Source organism: Cutaneotrichosporon oleaginosum (assembly GCF_008065305.1).
Source record: "Cutaneotrichosporon oleaginosum strain ATCC 20508 chromosome Unknown ATCC20508_contig01, whole genome shotgun sequence".
NCBI lineage: Eukaryota > Fungi > Basidiomycota > Tremellomycetes > Trichosporonales > Trichosporonaceae > Cutaneotrichosporon > Cutaneotrichosporon oleaginosum.
The window spans coordinates 20,003-38,503 of NW_027072170.1; the positions used below are offsets into that span (position 1 = coordinate 20,003).

At 60.3% G+C, this 18,501-nt stretch overlaps 9 protein-coding genes across 9 annotated transcripts; 3 read left to right on the top strand and 6 right to left on the bottom strand.

Annotated features, from left to right (window-relative positions):
• Window positions 1-174: 174 nt before the first annotated feature.
• COLE_00009 (uncharacterized protein) lies at window positions 175-1,807 on the bottom strand (the record flags this gene model as incomplete). The annotated part of the gene is made up of 2 exons (XM_018425542.1): window positions 175-766; window positions 807-1,807. The coding sequence occupies 2 exons, from the start codon at window positions 1,805-1,807 to the stop codon at window positions 175-177; spliced, it is 1,593 nt and encodes a 530-aa protein (XP_018276532.1).
• A 1,696-nt stretch (window positions 1,808-3,503) lies between these two features.
• On the top strand, window positions 3,504-3,659 carry COLE_00010 (uncharacterized protein; the record flags this gene model as incomplete). Its single annotated transcript, XM_065626050.1, has 1 exon — window positions 3,504-3,659. One exon carries the CDS (start codon window positions 3,504-3,506, stop codon window positions 3,657-3,659), a length of 156 nt encoding a protein of 51 aa, XP_065482544.1.
• Window positions 3,660-5,954: 2,295 nt separating this feature from the next.
• Window positions 5,955-6,152, bottom strand: COLE_00011 (uncharacterized protein; the record flags this gene model as incomplete). The annotated part of the gene is made up of 1 exon (XM_018424071.2): window positions 5,955-6,152. One exon carries the CDS (start codon window positions 6,150-6,152, stop codon window positions 5,955-5,957), a length of 198 nt encoding a protein of 65 aa, XP_018276530.2.
• Window positions 6,153-6,262: 110 nt separating this feature from the next.
• Window positions 6,263-6,535, bottom strand: COLE_00012 (uncharacterized protein; the record flags this gene model as incomplete). Its single annotated transcript, XM_065626051.1, has 1 exon — window positions 6,263-6,535. The coding sequence occupies one exon, from the start codon at window positions 6,533-6,535 to the stop codon at window positions 6,263-6,265; it is 273 nt and encodes a 90-aa protein (XP_065482545.1).
• A 563-nt stretch (window positions 6,536-7,098) lies between these two features.
• On the top strand, window positions 7,099-8,117 carry COLE_00013 (uncharacterized protein; the record flags this gene model as incomplete). Its single annotated transcript, XM_018426074.2, has 4 exons — window positions 7,099-7,257; window positions 7,313-7,678; window positions 7,714-7,768; window positions 7,801-8,117. The coding sequence occupies 4 exons, from the start codon at window positions 7,099-7,101 to the stop codon at window positions 8,115-8,117; spliced, it is 897 nt and encodes a 298-aa protein (XP_018276529.1).
• Window positions 8,118-10,029: 1,912 nt separating this feature from the next.
• COLE_00014 (uncharacterized protein) lies at window positions 10,030-12,104 on the top strand (the record flags this gene model as incomplete). Its single annotated transcript, XM_018419683.2, has 7 exons — window positions 10,030-10,125; window positions 10,157-10,281; window positions 10,319-10,773; window positions 10,807-11,248; window positions 11,279-11,477; window positions 11,510-11,753; window positions 11,785-12,104. The coding sequence occupies 7 exons, from the start codon at window positions 10,030-10,032 to the stop codon at window positions 12,102-12,104; spliced, it is 1,881 nt and encodes a 626-aa protein (XP_018276528.1).
• An 88-nt stretch (window positions 12,105-12,192) lies between these two features.
• On the bottom strand, window positions 12,193-13,143 carry COLE_00015 (uncharacterized protein; the record flags this gene model as incomplete). Its single annotated transcript, XM_018420502.1, has 3 exons — window positions 12,193-12,490; window positions 12,522-12,908; window positions 12,947-13,143. 3 exons carry the CDS (start codon window positions 13,141-13,143, stop codon window positions 12,193-12,195), a joined length of 882 nt encoding a protein of 293 aa, XP_018276527.1.
• A 762-nt stretch (window positions 13,144-13,905) lies between these two features.
• On the bottom strand, window positions 13,906-14,595 carry COLE_00016 (uncharacterized protein; the record flags this gene model as incomplete). Its single annotated transcript, XM_018424070.2, has 1 exon — window positions 13,906-14,595. One exon carries the CDS (start codon window positions 14,593-14,595, stop codon window positions 13,906-13,908), a length of 690 nt encoding a protein of 229 aa, XP_018276526.1.
• Window positions 14,596-15,552: 957 nt separating this feature from the next.
• COLE_00017 (uncharacterized protein) lies at window positions 15,553-17,155 on the bottom strand (the record flags this gene model as incomplete). Its single annotated transcript, XM_018424069.2, has 2 exons — window positions 15,553-15,708; window positions 15,758-17,155. The coding sequence occupies 2 exons, from the start codon at window positions 17,153-17,155 to the stop codon at window positions 15,553-15,555; spliced, it is 1,554 nt and encodes a 517-aa protein (XP_018276525.2).
• Window positions 17,156-18,501: the final 1,346 nt, after the last annotated feature.

An 18,501-nucleotide genomic window follows, 5' to 3' on the forward strand; every position in this document is an offset into this window, starting at 1 on the left:
GCGAGACCCATAGAACACCAGGCAGAAGCTTCAGACGGTGCAATAGTGCATACAATATTGAATCCATTTCCACTCACACATGGAACGTGCTCCATCCCTCCCATCGTATGATTATCGCTGCTGGCGGTTTTGGTGTGAGCTGCTACTACTAGTGCTGCTGTGGTACTGCTATGGCTACGGCTGCTGTTGTTGCTGCTGCTGTTGCTGCTCTCCCTCCACGGTCGGGCGCCGCCGCTGCTCCCACTCCGGCCGGTACTGTGGCGGAAGCACCTCAACCACTACCTCCTCTTCGCGCTCGTGCTCATCATGCACCTCGCCCGCGTCCTCCGCATGCTCGACGATATGGCGGGTGCGCCGTGGCCTGCGCGGGCGGCGCGGACGCCCGTCCCCGTCCTGCGACTTCTGCCGCTCCGTACTCGCCGACACGCTCGAGTCGCCGCTCATGCCCCGCCCCTGTCCCACGCTGAGATACGAGTCGGTGCTAATCGTCCGGTCGCCGCTCATGCCTCGGCCGGCGCCGTACGAGTCGCCGCTAACCGTGCCGTCCGCGGTCGTGTGCCGCGTGTCCCCGCTCAGCGTACGCGATGCGCGTGATCCTCCGTTCGCCAGGCTGTGCAGCTTGGCCTCATACTCGGCGTCAAGGTCGGACGATTCTGCCAGCTGCGTGGGGCTGCTGCTCCGCGGCACAGCCATAGAGCCTAGCATTCGCTTGTCCGGCACGGGCTGGACAGCCGCGCTTTCGTCCACGACGAAAGCGTCCGGGGATCTGGGGTTAATTCCGAAGATCGAAGAACGAGAGGACATACGCTGAGCGCTGGCGCCTACGACGGCGCCGGAGAATGATGAATACCACCAGGCCTAGGAGGAGGAGGCCACCGACAACGCCGCCTACGACTCCCCCGATCAGCCCCGCGTTGCTCTTCTTAGCCGCGGCCGGCACCTTGCCGTCCTTGTAGTACGAGCAGTACGTGATCGAGTTGAGCATCATCAGATTGTTCGCCGGCGCGCTCAGCGTGAGGGTGTACTGGTCCGTCGGGTCCAGCGGCGCCTGGTACACGATCACGTCTTTGGCGGTGTACGAGCGCAGCGAGTTGAGTGTGATTTGGTGAAAGTTGAGCGGCGTCGTGCCGCGGGTCATGAAGACGTTGAGCGAGTTGGCGTTCATGTTGGAGCCCGAGACAGCGGACGCGTTCACCCACACATAGCTTGTGTTCTGCGGCAGCGGCGCAATCACCGCACCACCCCACGTCCGCGGTGTCTCCGTGTCGTGCGACCACGCACCTCCCTGGAAGCTGAATGGCAGGCTGGCGTTGCGCGTGAACGGCTCCGTGACGCAGTGCACGTCCGCCCAGCTCCCGGCTTCAGTGTACATGCCCGTTTCGATGGTTACACTGTCGAGCACGAGGCTGTCGCCAGCCGGGACGCTGTCGACGAGGGCGAACGTGAACGCCATTTGCTTGGTGCGGAAATCGAAGACCCATGCGTCGCCGCCGGCGTTGGTCCCGTTCGTGCGCCCCGGATAGCTGAGCATGGCGCCGGGTGGGCCGCGCGACGCCGAGCCCGCCCCGCGCCGCGTGTACACCCACGCGGCGGTGCCCGAGCCATAGAACGACATGTTCGAGCTCGGACCCAGCGTCACCGGGCCCGGCGCGCCCCCGTCGCTCCAGTTGCCGCGATACGTGAAGAACGGCGAGACCGTCGGGATGGAGAGGTTGAAGTAGACGTCGGGGTTGCGAAGGGAGAACGGGTTCACGTACTGCGCCACGGCGGGCGCGAGCATGCTCGCGATCGCGAGGACGCCGAGCATCGTGAGAGAATGGGCGAAAGATGCTTGTGTCCAGATTCATGCACAGAGAAGCGAACAGTCGCAACCTGGAAGCAGGCAGCAGCAGCAACAGGCATTGGCCGGCCCCAGCTCGCGAACCAGTGCGTTCCTGGTGCCAGGCCAGGTGCAGGCGAACAGGCTGAGCGTATCCGCCGTGCTGAAGCCTCGGAGCCACGCCCCAAAGGGCTTCGGTGTGAAGCATGCTGGGGTGGGAGTCACCCGTTGGAGGTCGGCGACCGTGCCTGTTGCCGTACTCTCGTCCCCCATTCCCGGCGCCTCTGGAAGCGCTGGACGACGGCTGATTGCCAGGCATCAAGGCACATGCCGAGAGGAAGAGGTTGCGGAAGGGGGACATCAACATAAACCTTAGTTTGAAGCTTTACGTGCGGCATGCGAGGGGAGCCGAGTGAGTCCCGACGCCTGTACTGTTCATTTCGCTGCGCGCAGACAAGGAACGAGTCGTTTCTGTGTTGAGATACGACGGACCGCAGGCATGGCCGAGTGCGATGACTGAGTAAAGGGGACCGTGAACAACTGGAAGTCGTTGGTCATGGACATCTCGTTCACCCCTCTCGCTCTAAGCTCCACGTCTGAATGCCTGTTGGAGTCGGATGCCCACGACTCCACGGTCATGAGGCAAGCGCTATCGTTCGTGTCATAATCAGCACGGAATGCTCCCAGCTCCCCGATCCGTACTCTGGCGGTCGGATGCCACCCTCGCACTTGCACTTGGGAACTGAGCTACCGAACAAGACCCGGGCCGGAGGCGAGTACAAGGACGGGCGGGATCGACTTCTTAGACACAATGAAATGGCTGATCCCGAGGGCGCATCTGATCGCCAGATCGCCGTTCTGCCGCCCCGTAGAAGTGCTAAGAAGTTGTTCGAGGCTAGAGAGACCAGCTGCCGTTACCATGGTCCCCCCTTCGTCGGCCGACGAGCCCACCAGTCTGGCCCCTCGTTGCAGCTCCACGCACTCATATCTGTGGGCGGACGGAGTCATGCTTCCCAGTCGGCGTGGCATCCACGTGGCCCGGCTGCAATTGACATCGAGGCTTAGAGCTGTGCTGTGCAATAACAATCGCGGAGATGAGCAGAGCATGATGGAGCAGGCTGAACGCTGAGCATTCCGGATTGCTGGCACCGCCATTTTAGAACCCAATTCTTCTTGGCTTGCGAGTCTTGGCGCACCGCATCAGTGCACGTGGCCACCATTCCACTCATGATATCATCATCATTTCATTACTCCGCACCTATTCATCCTTCTTGGTATAAGGGATAGCCCAAGCTACACATAAACAAAGGCTTGCGAGAATCACTCTCCTCACTCTCCCCCCCCCCCCCCTTTTTCCCCTCCATCATGCCGTCCCCCCTCGTACTCCGCTACACCACCGACGCCCTCGGCCTTGTCGCCGCCCTCGCCACCGGGGGGCTGTCCATCGCGGCGCTGGGCGAAGCTGGCTACAACGAGCGCATCATGAGCGCGTACTTTGAGCCTTTCATCGCCGCCATGTCCTGAGCCTGGTTCAGCGTCGCATACTACATCTCTTCGTGCGCCCGTCCTCTTCGACGCTGACCTCAGTCTCGCCGTGTCGGCTGCCAAGCCTACCTCGCGCTTCACAAGCCTCCTCTCAACGTCTATCTGGCGCGGCGGCCTCATCGTCACCGGCACAGCGATCATGGGGTACTATTGCGTCGTGTTCCCGGCCGTGCGCGAGTGCAACGACTATCGCACCACGTACGGCGCCGACGGCGGGTCGGCGGCCAACTGCGTGCTTCCGCTCGTGACCGGGATTGTTGGCTGGGTCGCCGTTCTTGTGGTGCGTGGAGACTGACATGAGAGGAGAGGAGCACTGCTGATCCCAGATCGCGGCGTTGCTAGTTGTCGAGATTCGCGCCCTGCACCGATACAAGAATTGGCAGGCCCCGCTCACCACCCTGCGAGCCGAGGAGGCGATGTCCCTCAACCCTCGGGCTAAAGCGGCTGTGTGAACCGAGACATGCTGTGTTGTGCTTTAGACTACGCCAACTTATAATCAGTCCAGTTCCTATAATACCTAATGTACATTGGAGCGCCTAATATCCATTCTGCCCATGCAACAGTGCACAGCATGCACAGCTCACTGGCCGCGCTTGGAGAATCTCGGCGTGCTTGTATGCTTGTGGCCTGGCGATGAATCGGGATGAGCAGATATGGAGCTATGCCACGCTGCCGAGGTCAACTACAGTCACCCATCATGCAGCATCCAACTAACAGAACGCGCAACGGGTCCGTCTGAGCTCTGAGCATCCATCGACAGTTCACGCTATCCGCCATCCACCATCCCTCGTCCACCATCCACGCGCCATCACTGCCCGGCCCTGGCCGTTCATTCCCATGGAAGGAGGAGGAGGTTGCGATCTATCGGTCGCACTCAGGACGGGGAATAGCCGCCATCGCCGATAGGAGGACGCCGACCGGGTCAGGTCCTTCGCAAATTAGACTCCAGCTTGGCGGTGATGCCGCGTTGGATCCAGATGACAGCAAGATGGAGGGGATCTGACACATAGTCGTCCTGATGTGAAGGCATAGGTCGAGGGTGACATTGAGAGGGTCCGATGCACCTTCCTTCAGCTCTTGGCGAATCTTGGTGTCGCCGTCAGCTGCGTCATCGACTGTCGTTGCGAAGAGGGGAGAGGAATTCACAACTGGTGTCGGCCTTGCGTAATGTCCAAGACCCATGTGTTTGACGGAGGCTGCTGGCTAGAATTGTGTCGGTGCAGCAGCTCTACACAGACCTGTGCTGGCAGCTGGCTCAGAAGAGACCATGTCGTCCCGCGCCAGACAATCTCCTCGATGACCTTGAGGCTCATTGCCTGTACAGTGTTTGTGTCCCAGAATAAGGTTCGCTTGCGCTCACGCTCTCCGCTAGATGTCGAGGGCGTCACGTGTTACGACCCAGTCCACTTCGCACCATCCATTCGACCTCATTCGACACTGGTTCGTAACCCACATTCGTTACTGTTCGCACATCCAACTTGTGCCCCCATTCGCACCCCAGCTCTACCACATTCGTTACACTCTCGTTCTGTGAACTCCTTTGGACCTTAGGGAAGACTCCCATCACCTGGTACCCAATCGCCATACGAATCAATCTTGCCACCTCTTCTCGACATATCTCAGTCTACAGACACATGCCTCGACACCGACACCAACACCAACACCGACACCTCAGACACATTCCTCGACACCAACAGGCACTTCCAAATCTCGCCGAGACTCTACCGACACCTATCAGTCTCGTCTCGTCTCGCCCAATCTCACCAAGATTCCTTGACACTCCCACTGTAGACATTCGACACTTCCCGAGATAGTCAGAGACCCCAAATAGTATATAAAGGCAGACGGCAATGCCATTCTTCCCAAGGATCCAATTATCTGTTCTCCTGTACCAACCCTGGCGCACACACTCGTTTACACTACACTCACTCGCCAATTCGCCTCCCTTCTTCTTCGCCTCAGTTCGGCTTGCCCGGGGTCCTTCCAAGCCAACTACCTTAGCTAGTGCTCGCCAACCAATTCGACTTCAGCGAACTCCTTCATCAACATCTTCGCTCCTTGGCCTGCACCCTTCGTCTCTCGAAACACAAGCTTGCCCACAGGTTTAGTGGAAGCAGATCACTCTCTACTTCCCGAGCCAACTATATACGACCCACCGACTACTTTCGTGTTGGGCCGTGACATCACGTCGTAAGGAGCCCTCACAGAGACCAGAGACCAGATGCTCCCGGCACCACCAGGCCTGACAATGACCTCCTCTGACACCTCTGACACCAGGACATGGAACATTGTCTTCAACTTTGCCGCCATGAACAAGGCCATCATCTGGGTGGTTGACAGCCGCAGCTACGGTCAACTGCTTGTCCTCAAGCATGCATGCATCAGGGAAGCCAACAACCTCTTTCTCACACGCTGGCACATGGAAAAGAGCATTATCCACATCTTACGCCCTTACAAGCACAAGTCGATGCTACGGGCACCATCAACACTCCCCCCCCCCCTCTCAAACACATTGTGCCCTCCACACCCATGGGATTTCTTGCAGCTGCAGGCCTTCTCACAACAAGAACATCCCATCATCATACACCACTTACCGATGAGGTCCCCACTGCATTTGCAACTCTAGCGGCAATCTTGAACATGGTGAATTTCCAAGAAAAGGACAATGACGATCTTGACTGGGAGCCAGAACAGTGCCCGCTGTAAGGGCCCGTCGTACGGGGTGACGGGACCGGCGAGGTACGAAGTCCGAATGGGAAGCGGAGGCAGAGTTAGGGGGAGAACGCATGGGGGTTGACCGATACTGGTTTTCGGGCAACCCTCGGAAGAACAGTGGAATCACAAGGATAACAGAATCGACACGGGTGACCGGTCAAGCTACAAGTCTTATATAGGCAACTATAGACGGGGGCCCAATCGGTCGGCCAAGTGTTGGGCGAGTAGGTCGACCGATGGCTGCCACAAGGTCGAGGAGTCGACCGGGGCGGCTAGCCGGTTGGTCGACTGAACGAGGTGGACCGTATGTCCGACGAGGGTCGACGTAGTTCGGCCCGGCTTCCGAGCGGGGTGGTCGGGCGAGTATCGGTCGAGCGAGAGAGTGGAGGTAGCGGAGGTACGGGTGATCTCCGTGTGTGCGGTGACGGACATACGGGGATCTCCACGAAAGGTCATGGGTCGGTAGACCGGGCCATGACAGCCAGAAGCAGTGCATGCCCAGCCCTGGCCGTTCACTCCCATGCTTGTGGCCAGGGTTGTCATCACGCACTAACCAGGTCATGTCTGCCCAAGCACAGCACACGCTTTCTTCCCTCGACCGTACTGTAGACTCGTTCACTCCGTGCTCTATTCTGCCCGCGATCTGATTCAAAGTTCAGCGCGGCGTCTCACCTCTATCATGACTTTCCCCCGTCCACCTATTGCTCCAAGAGTATGTCGAGGTGCACGCCAAGCCACCCACTGCCGGTAGATTCTCCATGACGGCTGCCGTGGACATCCTCGTGTTTGAGCTTTGTGTCATCACTCGGTGCCTGCCGACTGAACGCCGAATCGATCGGATCGAGAAGAGGCCGATTGACCGACCAAGATCAAAACCGGTTCCATCAAGTCCGAGATTGTGCTTTGCCGTCATGTGATCACATCCTCCAGCAGTTGCCCACTCGAAGCATTGTCCTATATGTTAGGTTGCATTCTGCGACTCTCCCAGTCACGATTATCAGTCCCAATCGTCATTCATCATGCTCCCAGGCTCTGGAACAGCTCAGATCTTGATGGTCAACAACGGCTTCCTCAGCCGCGGCACGCATGCCGACTGGTACGCCACGTCGTCCGAAACGCCCATAACCCCTCCGGTCATGTGCTTTGTGATCCGCAAAGACGGGCGCAACTACCTCTGGGTGAGCTTGGGGACGCGTACGCTGAGTGCGCTGAGTATAGAACACTAATGTCCAGGACCTGGGCATGCGTGTCGACCTTCACAAGGTCGGCCGGACATGGCCGACCCAACCAGATGTCCGCCTCTCCCTGCCGCGCGACCTGCCGCCTGAGCTCGCCCCCTCCGCCGTCTACCTCTCGCATTATCACTGGGATCATTCCGGCGACCCACTTACCGTCCCGCGGGATGTGCCGATCTACGTGAGCCCGGGAACGCTCGACGCGCTCAAGAAGGGATTCGACGAGTACGTCGGCGACCAGTCAGCCGAGTGTGTCGCGCGGCTGTCCGAGCTACCCGAGGGCGACCTCGTCGTTGATGGATTCCCGCACATGGGACACGACGTGTTCGGGGACGGGAGCTTCGTCGTCCTGCCCGCCCCGGGAGTAGGTGACCAACTGATCCCACACACTGATTGCAGCACTGTCCCGGACACAGCGTCGCGGTGGTGCGCACAACAGCCGCGCCCGACAGCTGTAGGCACATAAGCAGGACAAGCTGACCCAAGATATGGTGCTAGGTGGCGACTCGGGCCACCACCGCAGTTTGTATGATCCCTGCCCCTGCCACGCGCGCGTGAGCACATTCGGCCGCCGCAAGCTCCACCGCGACCCCGAAGCCAGCTTGGAGCACCTGTCTCGCCTGTCGGGCGTTCACGCTCGCGACGACTCGTGGGTGGTTTTGGCACATGAGGAGGAAGTGATGGCCGCGGGCGTGCCGGAACGAGAGTGGCTCAATGACTGGAGGGTCAAAGGCTGGAAGGAGAAGGTTGCCGCCGTCCGGCTAGCGAAGGGCTGTTGGGTGGAGAACACGAACGCCGCTTAGTCCGAAACGTACCTAGACACCGTACACCTAGACAATCATAAGTTGGTCCGAGGTGCACTCTGAGGGAGTGGAATGCCGTCTACCACGTCCTAGCTACGGCCGGTCATGAGGCGGCTGCAGATGGCTTTTAGCCGTTTCGGACAGGTCCTCATAACAATCAGAGGTAGGCTTCTGCGCGTCAAACAGTGTTAACTGGGGTGCAAGGCGTACGGCCAGTTATACCCTGCCAACTAAAGAGAGCACAGGGAATCTATGTTCAAATACCAGTCACGATACCTGTACATGCAACAAGAATACAACAACCCTCGCCCTCAGCCCTTCTTGGTGGCCTTCTGCTGCTTGGGAGTGATATCAAAGTCCGGGCTGGGAGCACGCTTTGCAAGCGGCGTGACGGAGCTGGGACTTGAGCCAGAAGAAATCTCATGCGTCGAGGCCGGTACGACTGGCTTCCATGAGGCCCCACACAACCATGCGGCGGTAGAGAACACGTGAGTACTGCAAGCGTAACAACTTGACGTCGGGCGCGGCCAAGGTCGTGGAGGGGTAAGATACCATTTTACCATGAAGGCGGCGCAAGCCTTGGACGATGAAGTTCGTCGTTGGGTCTCCCACGGGCAGCTTGAAGATGTGGAACACCAAGGTCAGAGTGCCATCGGCCTCGATCTGAGAGTGAGCAAGCCTAGCGCGCGCGGTTACTCACCCTCGGCAGGAAGGCGACTTCGTCGGCGTCGAACATGCGACGAATTGGACACCACAGTGTAATGCCGAAGCTGGTATGATATAGTGTGGTAACAATGTCCCCCAGCGCATATTTGTAGCCCTATTTCATTCAGCTCAGCGAGCGGCCATATGCACCTGAGGATCTGACTTGGGGATGACGTGAGCGGCCTCGATGTGCTCAACGACATTCGTAACCACACACTTGCGGCCATCGCGGTTCAGGACACGATCGCGGAATTTGTGCTGAGCCTGGGAAGTGAGCTGAAAGCAACATAATGTGAGTGTGCAAGACAACGGACCGATGAGTCAGAAGCCTCTGAACGCTGAGACGTTCGAGAGGAGGATCCTGACGCCGTTGACGGGGCCCGCTGGAGACTTTGCGGGGCAAAGACTGATGGTGTGACAACTGAAGGGATGTGAGCGTTACATTGGTCCATGGAGAGTCTTGATAAGAGGTCAACCTACCTTTGGAAGGGAAAAGGAGGACGGGCCCGGCTTCAACGTGGTCCTCCGCAGGTAGAAGTTGACTGTCCTTTTTCCAGAGGAGGGGGACGTCCTGGTGGTTGGGGAACAAGTACGACATGACCTCGCCGAGCTCTTGCCACGTCGAGCAGCCTCCCTGTCTCGCGAACTCTAGGGGAACCACGGCGATGACCTTGCCTTCGTCGTTATGGATCTGGATCGTTTCTCCGTCCCAGAAGTCCTTGGAGCCCTCGGGCTCGGTATTGCCGCGATAATCGCGCTCAGGCATGGCTTAGAAAAGATTGCAATGGATAAATAAGATGTGGATGAGGTGGGAGGTGGATGAGGTGGATGTGAAGATGAGGTTGATGAGGTCAATGTTGTTGTTGACCCGTGACCACGTGACCAAATGCTTATTGGTGGGATCAAGAAGATATGCAGGAGTATTTACATCCCTACACCCGCCCAGTTGTCGGTCGTCCATGTCGTCCATGTCGTTGATGTCGTCCATGTCATCCTGCAATCTGAGCGAGCGCGCCTACGCGTATACTCGACACGCTCGGTATCCCACCCCCTTCGCTCTTCAGACTCTTCGATGCAGCGAGCTCGTCGGATAACTATCTCTCCTATGCTCCTTATCTGATAGCATTCCTCGTCCCTCTCAAATTCCATCTCCATCTCATCTCCATCCAAACCCCCATATCGCCATCAACGACACAAAGCATGTACCATGGATGGCGAGTCCCACCCAGGTCATCCACCGCGCGATTCTATGAAGCGCAAACGCTCAAAGGCGGGCTGCTTGACATGCCGCCTACGTAAGAAGGTGCGCTGTCTTCCATCATCAGCTAACGCAGCGCTGCGATGAAACCCGCCCCACTTGCGCGGCGTGCACGCGCCTCGGCCTTGAATGCATAGGCTATGGCCAACGACCAGCATGGATGGCTCGGCGCGAGGCCGTCGCTGACGCCGTCGCCGACATGTGGGTCCAAGCGCAGGCGTCTAACTAGCTGACGCAGACGGAAAGCAATGGCAGCGACACACGTCGCGCGGCGGCGGCAGCGATGGGCAGATGCCGCGCGGCTCGGTGAAGGCGTGGAACAATGTACCGAGACATCCATTCCCGCCAATCCTCCTGATCCCCAACAGTCTCAGTCGAGGATAGCTGGCATGCGCGACGAGCGACTGGACGAGAACGCCTTCGCTTCGCAGACCGCTCTCCATCCAGCGTCACTGCTCCCTCATGACGTGCCCGACGCCGCTGGGAATGAGGGACTCATGCTGCTAAGCCCATCCGAAAGCCCTCCGGCACTGAATTCCTCAAGCTCGCTCGACTCTGAACTCGCTGCCCTCCTGGGTCGCGAGGCGTCGGAATTGCTCTCCACACACACGCCCTATCTCCCCCTTCTGACGGAGCCGAGCGCAGTTTACACCCCCTTCTTCTCCTCTCCTGCGCAAATGCGCTACTTGAATCGTAAGTCTGCCGCGACTACGCTGACTCGACCAGACTACCTGACCGTGATTATGCCATACCAATGGATATTCGAGCGCGGCCCTCTCTCGGATCTCGTCACACCACTGGCGTTCTCCCACCCGCTCGTGTGCGAGAGCGTGAGCGCGCTTGCGGCGCTGCACATTGGCTCAACGCGGCAGCGCCATTGCCGCCGTCAGCGCCTCTCCCGTCGGCTAGTCACCATCTCTGAGGGTGTAACGGACCCCGACCTCGCCGTGGCGCAGCTCAGCACGCAGAGGAGCGCGGCTGTACTCTCCCGTGTCCCTCTTCACGAGCTTGGGACGCACGAAATGGTCGTCGCGGCAATGTGCATCAGCTCGTTCCACCTGTTCGACGGCGGCAGCCGCCCCGGGTGGCGGGTCGCCGTGGCCCTGTGCCGCAAATGTCTCGGCGCGATTGTGCAGCGCAGCCTTGTGTGCGAGGCAGATGGGACAGCGTGAGTTCGTCATGTGCCTGCTGACCCAAGGGCGCTGCAGCTCACCTCGCTGCTGCGGCGCATGGGCCACCTCCTCGCGCCGCTCGTCTGGACTGACATCCTGTCCTCAGCCACCGAGGGCGTCGCCTCCCTCTTCCTTCCGCTGTACCGCGTCCTCCTCGTAGACTGCGTCAGCGAGGACGAGGCGACATTCCTGCGCGAGACCGTCATGGGTTGCGACTCGACCACGGTGAGGGTGACCCGGCACGCAGCTAACACCAGCGTCTTGCGCTCGCAGAGACGATCGCCCTTTCGGAGTGGAAAGAGGGCGAGGTGCGTGCCGGCCGCCTTTCCCTCCGCGCCCTGCTGGCGCGCGCGTCCGCCATCGAAGAAATACTTGACGAGCGGCCGCGGCGCGAGGCGCATCTCTTGTGCGCCACGCCCGCGCGGCGCGCAGTCAGCGACATCTTCTTCCACAGCGCCCGCGTGTTGCTCGCGACGACGATCCACGGCCCATATCCAGACGGTAAGCGAGTGGGCAGCGCAGCTAATACAAGTGGCGGAGGTGAAGGCGACGGTCGCGGATACGGTGGACGCGTTTAGTGCGCTCGACGCGCTCGACATCACCGGCGCCGAGCGCGCGCTCGTCTTCCCCACTGTCATTGCGGGCTGCCACGCACAGCCCGAGTTGCAAACCTTCTTCCGCGACCGTTTCGTGCGCCTCGGCGATGAAGCCGTGGCTTTCGGCAACACCCAAAACGCGCTACGCGTTATGGAAGAGGTGTGGCGGCGGCGAGCGGCGGCGCGAGCGGATGAGGCTGTGCACTGGCGCAGCGTCATGTTCGACCTGGACGACGAGGGCCTGTTGTTAATCTGACGCATGTATTCTAGAGCAGCGGGGCGAGAAACAGATCTGAGGCAGAGGAGAGGAGAGGACACCGTACCGACGCACACATCTACATGCACTAGCCGAAATGCGCCAGCAGCCACGCACACACGTCCTCACACAGTACCGCCTGCGCCTCCTCCTCTTCCACACTGTGCGTCGCGCCCTCTACCAAATTCCAACTCAGCTTGCCGCCGCTCGCCACTTCCCACCGTCGGAGGAGCACGCGCTGATCCGGCAAACTTGCGCAGTGGTCGTTTTCCATCCAGAGCGCGCGCACCGGCACGCTCAGACGCCCAAAGGATTCGGAAAGCGGATGGGCATGCACGCCATCCGCGGTGTCTGGGATGTCTGAGGAGAAATAGTCGTCTTCGCCCCTATCGTCAGCGCAATCATGCCGCAACGCACCCAACCCCAATGAGGTTGTGTAGGCGGTAGGCCGTAACGCGCGCGCCAAATGCCCGTGTCATCTCGTCGTCGAGAAGCGTATCCCCACGTCCGTCCTTAATGAGCCTCTGCGCAATCTCGAGCTGGGCAGTCCACACCGCGTCCCGCCCCATCTCGTAGTACTCCCTGTCCGAGGCGGGGGACACGAGGATGCCGCCCCCGACGCTGCGCCTCGCCGAGGTGAGGTAGTGCAGAACGTCCTGTGCACCAGTGGAGTGTCCCGCAATCACAACAAGGCGCACGCCCTCTGCCTGAAGATGGCCCACGAGCGCCTCCATTTCATCGCAGTCGCGCGCGAGGCTGCCGCTCCCGAACCCATCATACGCACCCGACCAGTGCATCTGTACGCTATGCGTCAGCACCGTCGGAGGAGAGGGGATGCTTACAGTCGCCATCCAGAGGCGCCGAGCGTGCGCGAGAGCGGCACAAGGAACGGTGCATCGAGCAGTCCAGCGTGAAGCCCGCCGATGAAGACCACCGCGCGATCAGCGCCCTCGTCCCCCGACGTGAAATAGGGCCGGCGCGCCCATGCCGAGCTGGGCAGTGGGTACAGTGAGAGCGTGCCTGTGAGACGGGGCGGCATGGAGAGAGTGGATATGCCGATGCGGAACGTCTTCCATCCACAGGAGCCAGAGATCCGACAAGATCTCTACTCCACTAGATCCGGCTCCGAGGATCCAATCATATCACCCCACCTTGTCTGATATGCTAAATGCCGATTGCCTGCCAACACTCAATCCGTGCAGGCCCCACACGCCTTACTGCGAGATGCCAGTCAGCGCGCGCAAGTTGTTGGCACGCAGGCAACGAGCCCGAGGGCCCAGCGAGGCCGACAAGCCATAGGTCAACCACTCGCACGTGCATCTTCCCGCGACGCCTTGCAGGACGGCGTGCTCCAGGCTGAGGCCATCACCTGCTTATGGCCAAGAGGCTCTCTCACCGTCGTGTTTCTCATATGAGCCCGCTGCTTGTACCAAGCCAACCGAGCATCTCACCTGCTCGTCCCAGCTTTCTGGCTTACATACCCCGACGATGTGCTGGTCGCGGGCACCTCGTCGACGGCGCTCGCGTCGGTGTATGTGATGCTGCTCCGCAACGTCAAGGTCTTTTATATCGAGGACGCCAATGATGTATCGTTCAACATCGGTGTACATAGATTCCATGGAAGCGCTGCTTCGTATCTGCTTCGAACTTCCTGGGGCCGCAGAGTTGTCCTCGGCATGACACTGAGGACCTGGCTCCATCGCACCCCTTGCTCTCCCTCTCGCCCGGACCGAGCTTATCTGGCAGAAGAAGTCGGGTGTGAACAGCGGGTCTATCTTCGATCCATGGGGCACCCCCGCACTCATGCACAGCCCTCAAGCTCCGGCCATAGTTCCGTGGAGAGATATTTGAGGCCCGAGTCACACACGACCATCGCGACTGTCTTTCCTTTCATCTCTCCCCGCAGCGCCTTGATCGCCGCCGCGAGGTTCGCACCAGACGAGTATCCGCCAAAGATGCCCTCCTTTGTGGCGAGCATGCGCGCAGCCGCGACCGCCTCGTCTCCCGATACCTGGATGTACCCGTCGGCACGCATGCCGCGGAGGAACGCGAGGTCGGGCATCGCATACCCTCCGCCCTGTATGGGGTGGTCCGGAGACGTCAGCGGATGGCCGGCAAGCACGGCTGCGCCCTCAGGCTCGACGACGAAGCACCGAATCTCGGGCTCGAGCTCCTTGAGCGCGCGCGCGACGCCCGCAAACGTGCCCCCCGACCCGACGAAGTCGACGAACCCCTCCAACTGCCCGTGCGTCTGCGCCCACATTTCGCGCGCCATTCCCATTTGCGCGCGCCAGTTGCCGGCGCGCGCGAACTGGTCGGCGCGGAACGCGCCGCGCGCGGCGGTCACTTCGCGTGCCCTTTCTTCCACGAGCGCCAGGTCCGCGCCGGATACCTGGCCCGGCACCGAGCCCGGCATCTGGTCGACGAGCACGACCTCGGCGCCAAGCGCAGCCATCATGCGCGCCCGCTCGCGCGAGTTGCCCCGCGACATGACGGCCACGAACGGATATCCCCGGATACCGCAGACGATCGCCAGCCCCGTGCCTGCAGTCAGCCCCGTCGCCCGGCCGCCCACCCATGTTGCCACTCGTGAGCTCAACTACCGGCTGGCCAGGCTTCAGAAGTCCTGCTGCCTCAGCTTCGTCAATGATGCCGCGTGCCGCCCGGTCTTTCTTCGAGCCCCCGGGGTTCAGGTACTCGAGCTTGGCGAGGATCGTGCCCTGCAGCCCGAGAGCGGACGTGATGCGGTCGAGCCGTACGAGGGGCGTATTGCCGATGGCGTCTGCAGCGGAGGAAAGGGTCTTGTCGTTGCTGCTCATTGCATGCAAAGGTTAGAGCGTGGGCGATTGAGAAATGTGGTGAAATAGGGGGGGGCTGGATGCGGTCTGAGTTGTCTCGGCATGAGTTCGGGGATGTTCGGGAGATAGGTGAGTGGGAAGCCGGGGACGGATGCATGCATCCACGGCTCTTGAAGCCAGCGCCTGAGATTAAGCCAGATCAAGTCGATGAACAACCCGAAACACAGGCGACTCGCAACATGAAGTCACAAAGGCGTCTGAACAAGTCATAACTGTCTGGATAGCTGGAATCTTACGACAGCCGTTGAATACGAAATGGGTCAACTCGAGACGAAATGAGGACGAGCAGGATGATGTGATAACGACGATCGCATGTTGGCCGGTCATCTATGGCGAAGTACATTGATTGCGATGGCTACGCCGCTGTCTCTGTCAGGCCGGTGGGGCGGTGTTGTTGCAATTGGGCTAGACGTCGTCACAGGACGCGGGGGCACTGGGAGGTGCCCCGTATGCCGACCTCCATATGCGACATTGCATTCCCACGCAGCAAGTGCTCACACAATCGCGGCGGGGATCCGACAGGCCAGATGAGCCGAATGTAACGTTAAATACATGTGTCTCGACTGCTGTCCTCCACGTGCACCCATCGCTTACGCGGCAAGCTGTTCAGCCACCTTTACCAGTGTGCGCACCGCAAACCCGGTACCCTCGGTCGGGGTGTATCCCCACGGAGAGCCAAAGTTGGCTGCCGGGCCGGCAATGTCGAGATGCGCCCAGTTGCCCTTGTCGCCAGCGAACTGCTGGAGCTGGAGGTCAGCGGGGCTTGGCGGCGGCATGTTGGAGGGAGGGACTTACGAAAACACCAGCCTTGAGCATGCCGCCCATGGGGATGCCGCCAATGTTCTTCAGATCGGCCGTGGTGCTCTTGAGGTCCTCAAGCATCTCGTCGGGGAAGGGCATGGCCCAGAACTGCTCGCCCGTAACGGCCGCGGCGGCCTGGACGGCCTTGACGGCCTTGTCGTCGCCCATGAGGCCGGCTGTACGCATGCCGAGCGCGACGAGCTGCGCGCCCGTGAGCGTCGCGACGTTGATGAGCAGGTCCGGGTCGGCGTCCTCGGTGCCGTAGCCCGTCTCCTTGGACTGGGCTACGGCGAGGCCGTCCGCGAGGACGAGGCGGCCCTCGGCGTCGGTGTTGTGAATCTCGACGGTCGTGCCCGTGCGCTGGCGGATCACGTCGCCGTTCTTGAGCGCCGTGCCGCTGGGCATGTTCTCCGCCAGACAAAGCCAGCCCGTAACGCGGGCAGGCACCTGCAGCTCTGCGGCCGCGAGCACGGCGTGCAGCGTCGCGGCGGCACCACCCATGTCGCCCTTCATTTCGTGCATCTTAGCCGAAGGCTTGAGCGAAATGCCTCCAGAGTCAAAGGTCACGCCCTTGCCCACGATTGAGAGATGCTTGGGGTTGGTCATGCCGTTGGGCGTATAGGCGACCTTGACGAGACGCGGCGGCTTCGACGAGCCCTGCCCGACACCAACCAGTCCACCGCAGTTCTCCTCGGCGAGCCGCTTCTCGTCCCACACCTCGACGGTGACACCATCAAGATTCGAGGCCAGCTCGATTGCGCGCTGCGCGAACGTCTCCGGATAGAGGTCGCACGGCGGAGTGTTGACAAGGTTGCGGGCCCCCTTAGCGTGGCGCGCCGCGATCTCGGCCCGACGCACCGTCTCAGCGGCGTCCGACGCCGAAGACACGAGCTGAATCACCGCCACAGGTGCGCTAGTGTCCTTGCTCTTGTACGAGTTCCAGGCGTATGCGCCGAGAGACGCACCCTCCGCCGCGGCGGTGAGGAGCTCAGCGCTGTCGGGCACAGCGATGGCGACCGAGGCGAGCTCCATGCCCGAGGCAGCACGGATGGCCGCGCCCACAGTACGACGCAGGGTCTCTGACTTGATGGACCCGTCCTTCTCCGGCTTGCCGAGACCGGCGAAGATGAGCACCGGCGCAGGGTCTCCCTCTACGCCCGGAAGCGAGGTGATCGAGCCGGCCTTGCCCTTGAAGCCGAGCCGGGCGAGCTGCGCTGACAGACTCGACGCGCGGTCGCCCTTCAAGCCGTGCGCATCACCGAGCTGCACGCCATTGTCGCCAGTAGAGACGGGGACGATAAGTGCGTCCGAGTCGAGCTTAGTGCCGGGTGCGACGGCAGACAGCTTTGTGGGCGGGATGGTAGTCGACGACTGAGTGGTGTAAGACAGCATACCGGGGCGGTACGGGGCTGGACGAAGTGTGGGAGCATGGAGAGTGAGAGTAGAAGAGGCAAGGCTGCGACTGAGATGCGCGAATGACAGCGGGCGCGCCTGGGATCGAGCCAGAACACCACGACGGCACGCTGCCAGCACGCGCGCAGCACGGAGAGGAGGAGGACGTACCATGGCGCTCATTCTCAATGTGCTGTGCTGTCACAGAAGAGGCGGGGAGGAGGGGAGGTGTGAAGGGGAGGTGGGGAGGGATGATGAAGCGGTTGAGGACAGCAGAGACGAGAGAAAGAGCACCTGTGGATGTAAATAGCAAAGGCGAGCTGTCACATGGTCACATTGGGTGTCTCGGATCTTGGAGGGACGAGTTCGGATATGGCCGGTCAAAAGACACATTCTGTGGCAGATCCCCTCTGACTAAGTTGAAGGATCGATCCCGTTCTGAGACACTTTTACAATATACTCAACAGCATTACTCTCTTGAATTTGGGCAACCACCTCGTTTGAACTGACGCACGCGCTGATGGATACAACATGCGGCGCTACACATCGGTGGAGGAGGCTAGCAAAGAGTTTGTTTTTGGAGGTAAAGCAAGACTGAGCAGCGGATGACAATCTGGGGCGCGTGTGGCACAGAGCCTCATGTCGACCGGCGATGAGAGTGGCAACACACCACGCGGCAACACACCACCTGACTGGTTTTGTCGAGAGCATCAGAAGAGCGGCGAGTGCCTGGTTATCACAGCAGCTTTTCATGCCTCCCTCGGCATCAGCACAGGCATCAGCACAGGAAACCCAAGCGGGAGAGGCGTCTGTCCGGAAGCCTCGTAGCCGACTGGCACAGTCCACTTCATCTTCTGGCACAGGAAAAGGGCCCGCACCGCTGGAAGCCGAACAACGCCCACGCACATGATAGTAGGAATGGACGCGCAGTCGACCCACTTTGGAACACGCGCTGAAGGAAGTCGTCCTAGTTTGCTGATTCTAGACTTTCACTCACGTAGCTCACTAAGCCATCCCACAGACAGGCTACGTTTCCTGTGATAAGAATGCCCAAGCCTGACTCCATTTGACCCTCCTACCGCTTACACTCGCCGCTCATAGCTTTCGGCCGGGCGATTCATGGCGCGGGTGAGCCGGGAACACTCACTTCCGGAGAGATCGGTGGCATTGGTGGACTCGTTGCGCGCTATAATTCGTCTATTCTCGACAACTCCGCAACGGAACGTGAAAAGCCCCCTGCGTCATGTCTGCAAGGGGGGCAACACAGAGCGACTGTGATACTCTCAACTGGGAAATATTCTGGATCTTGTCGGCTTGACTAGGTAGATCCCAGTCAACCGAGTCGC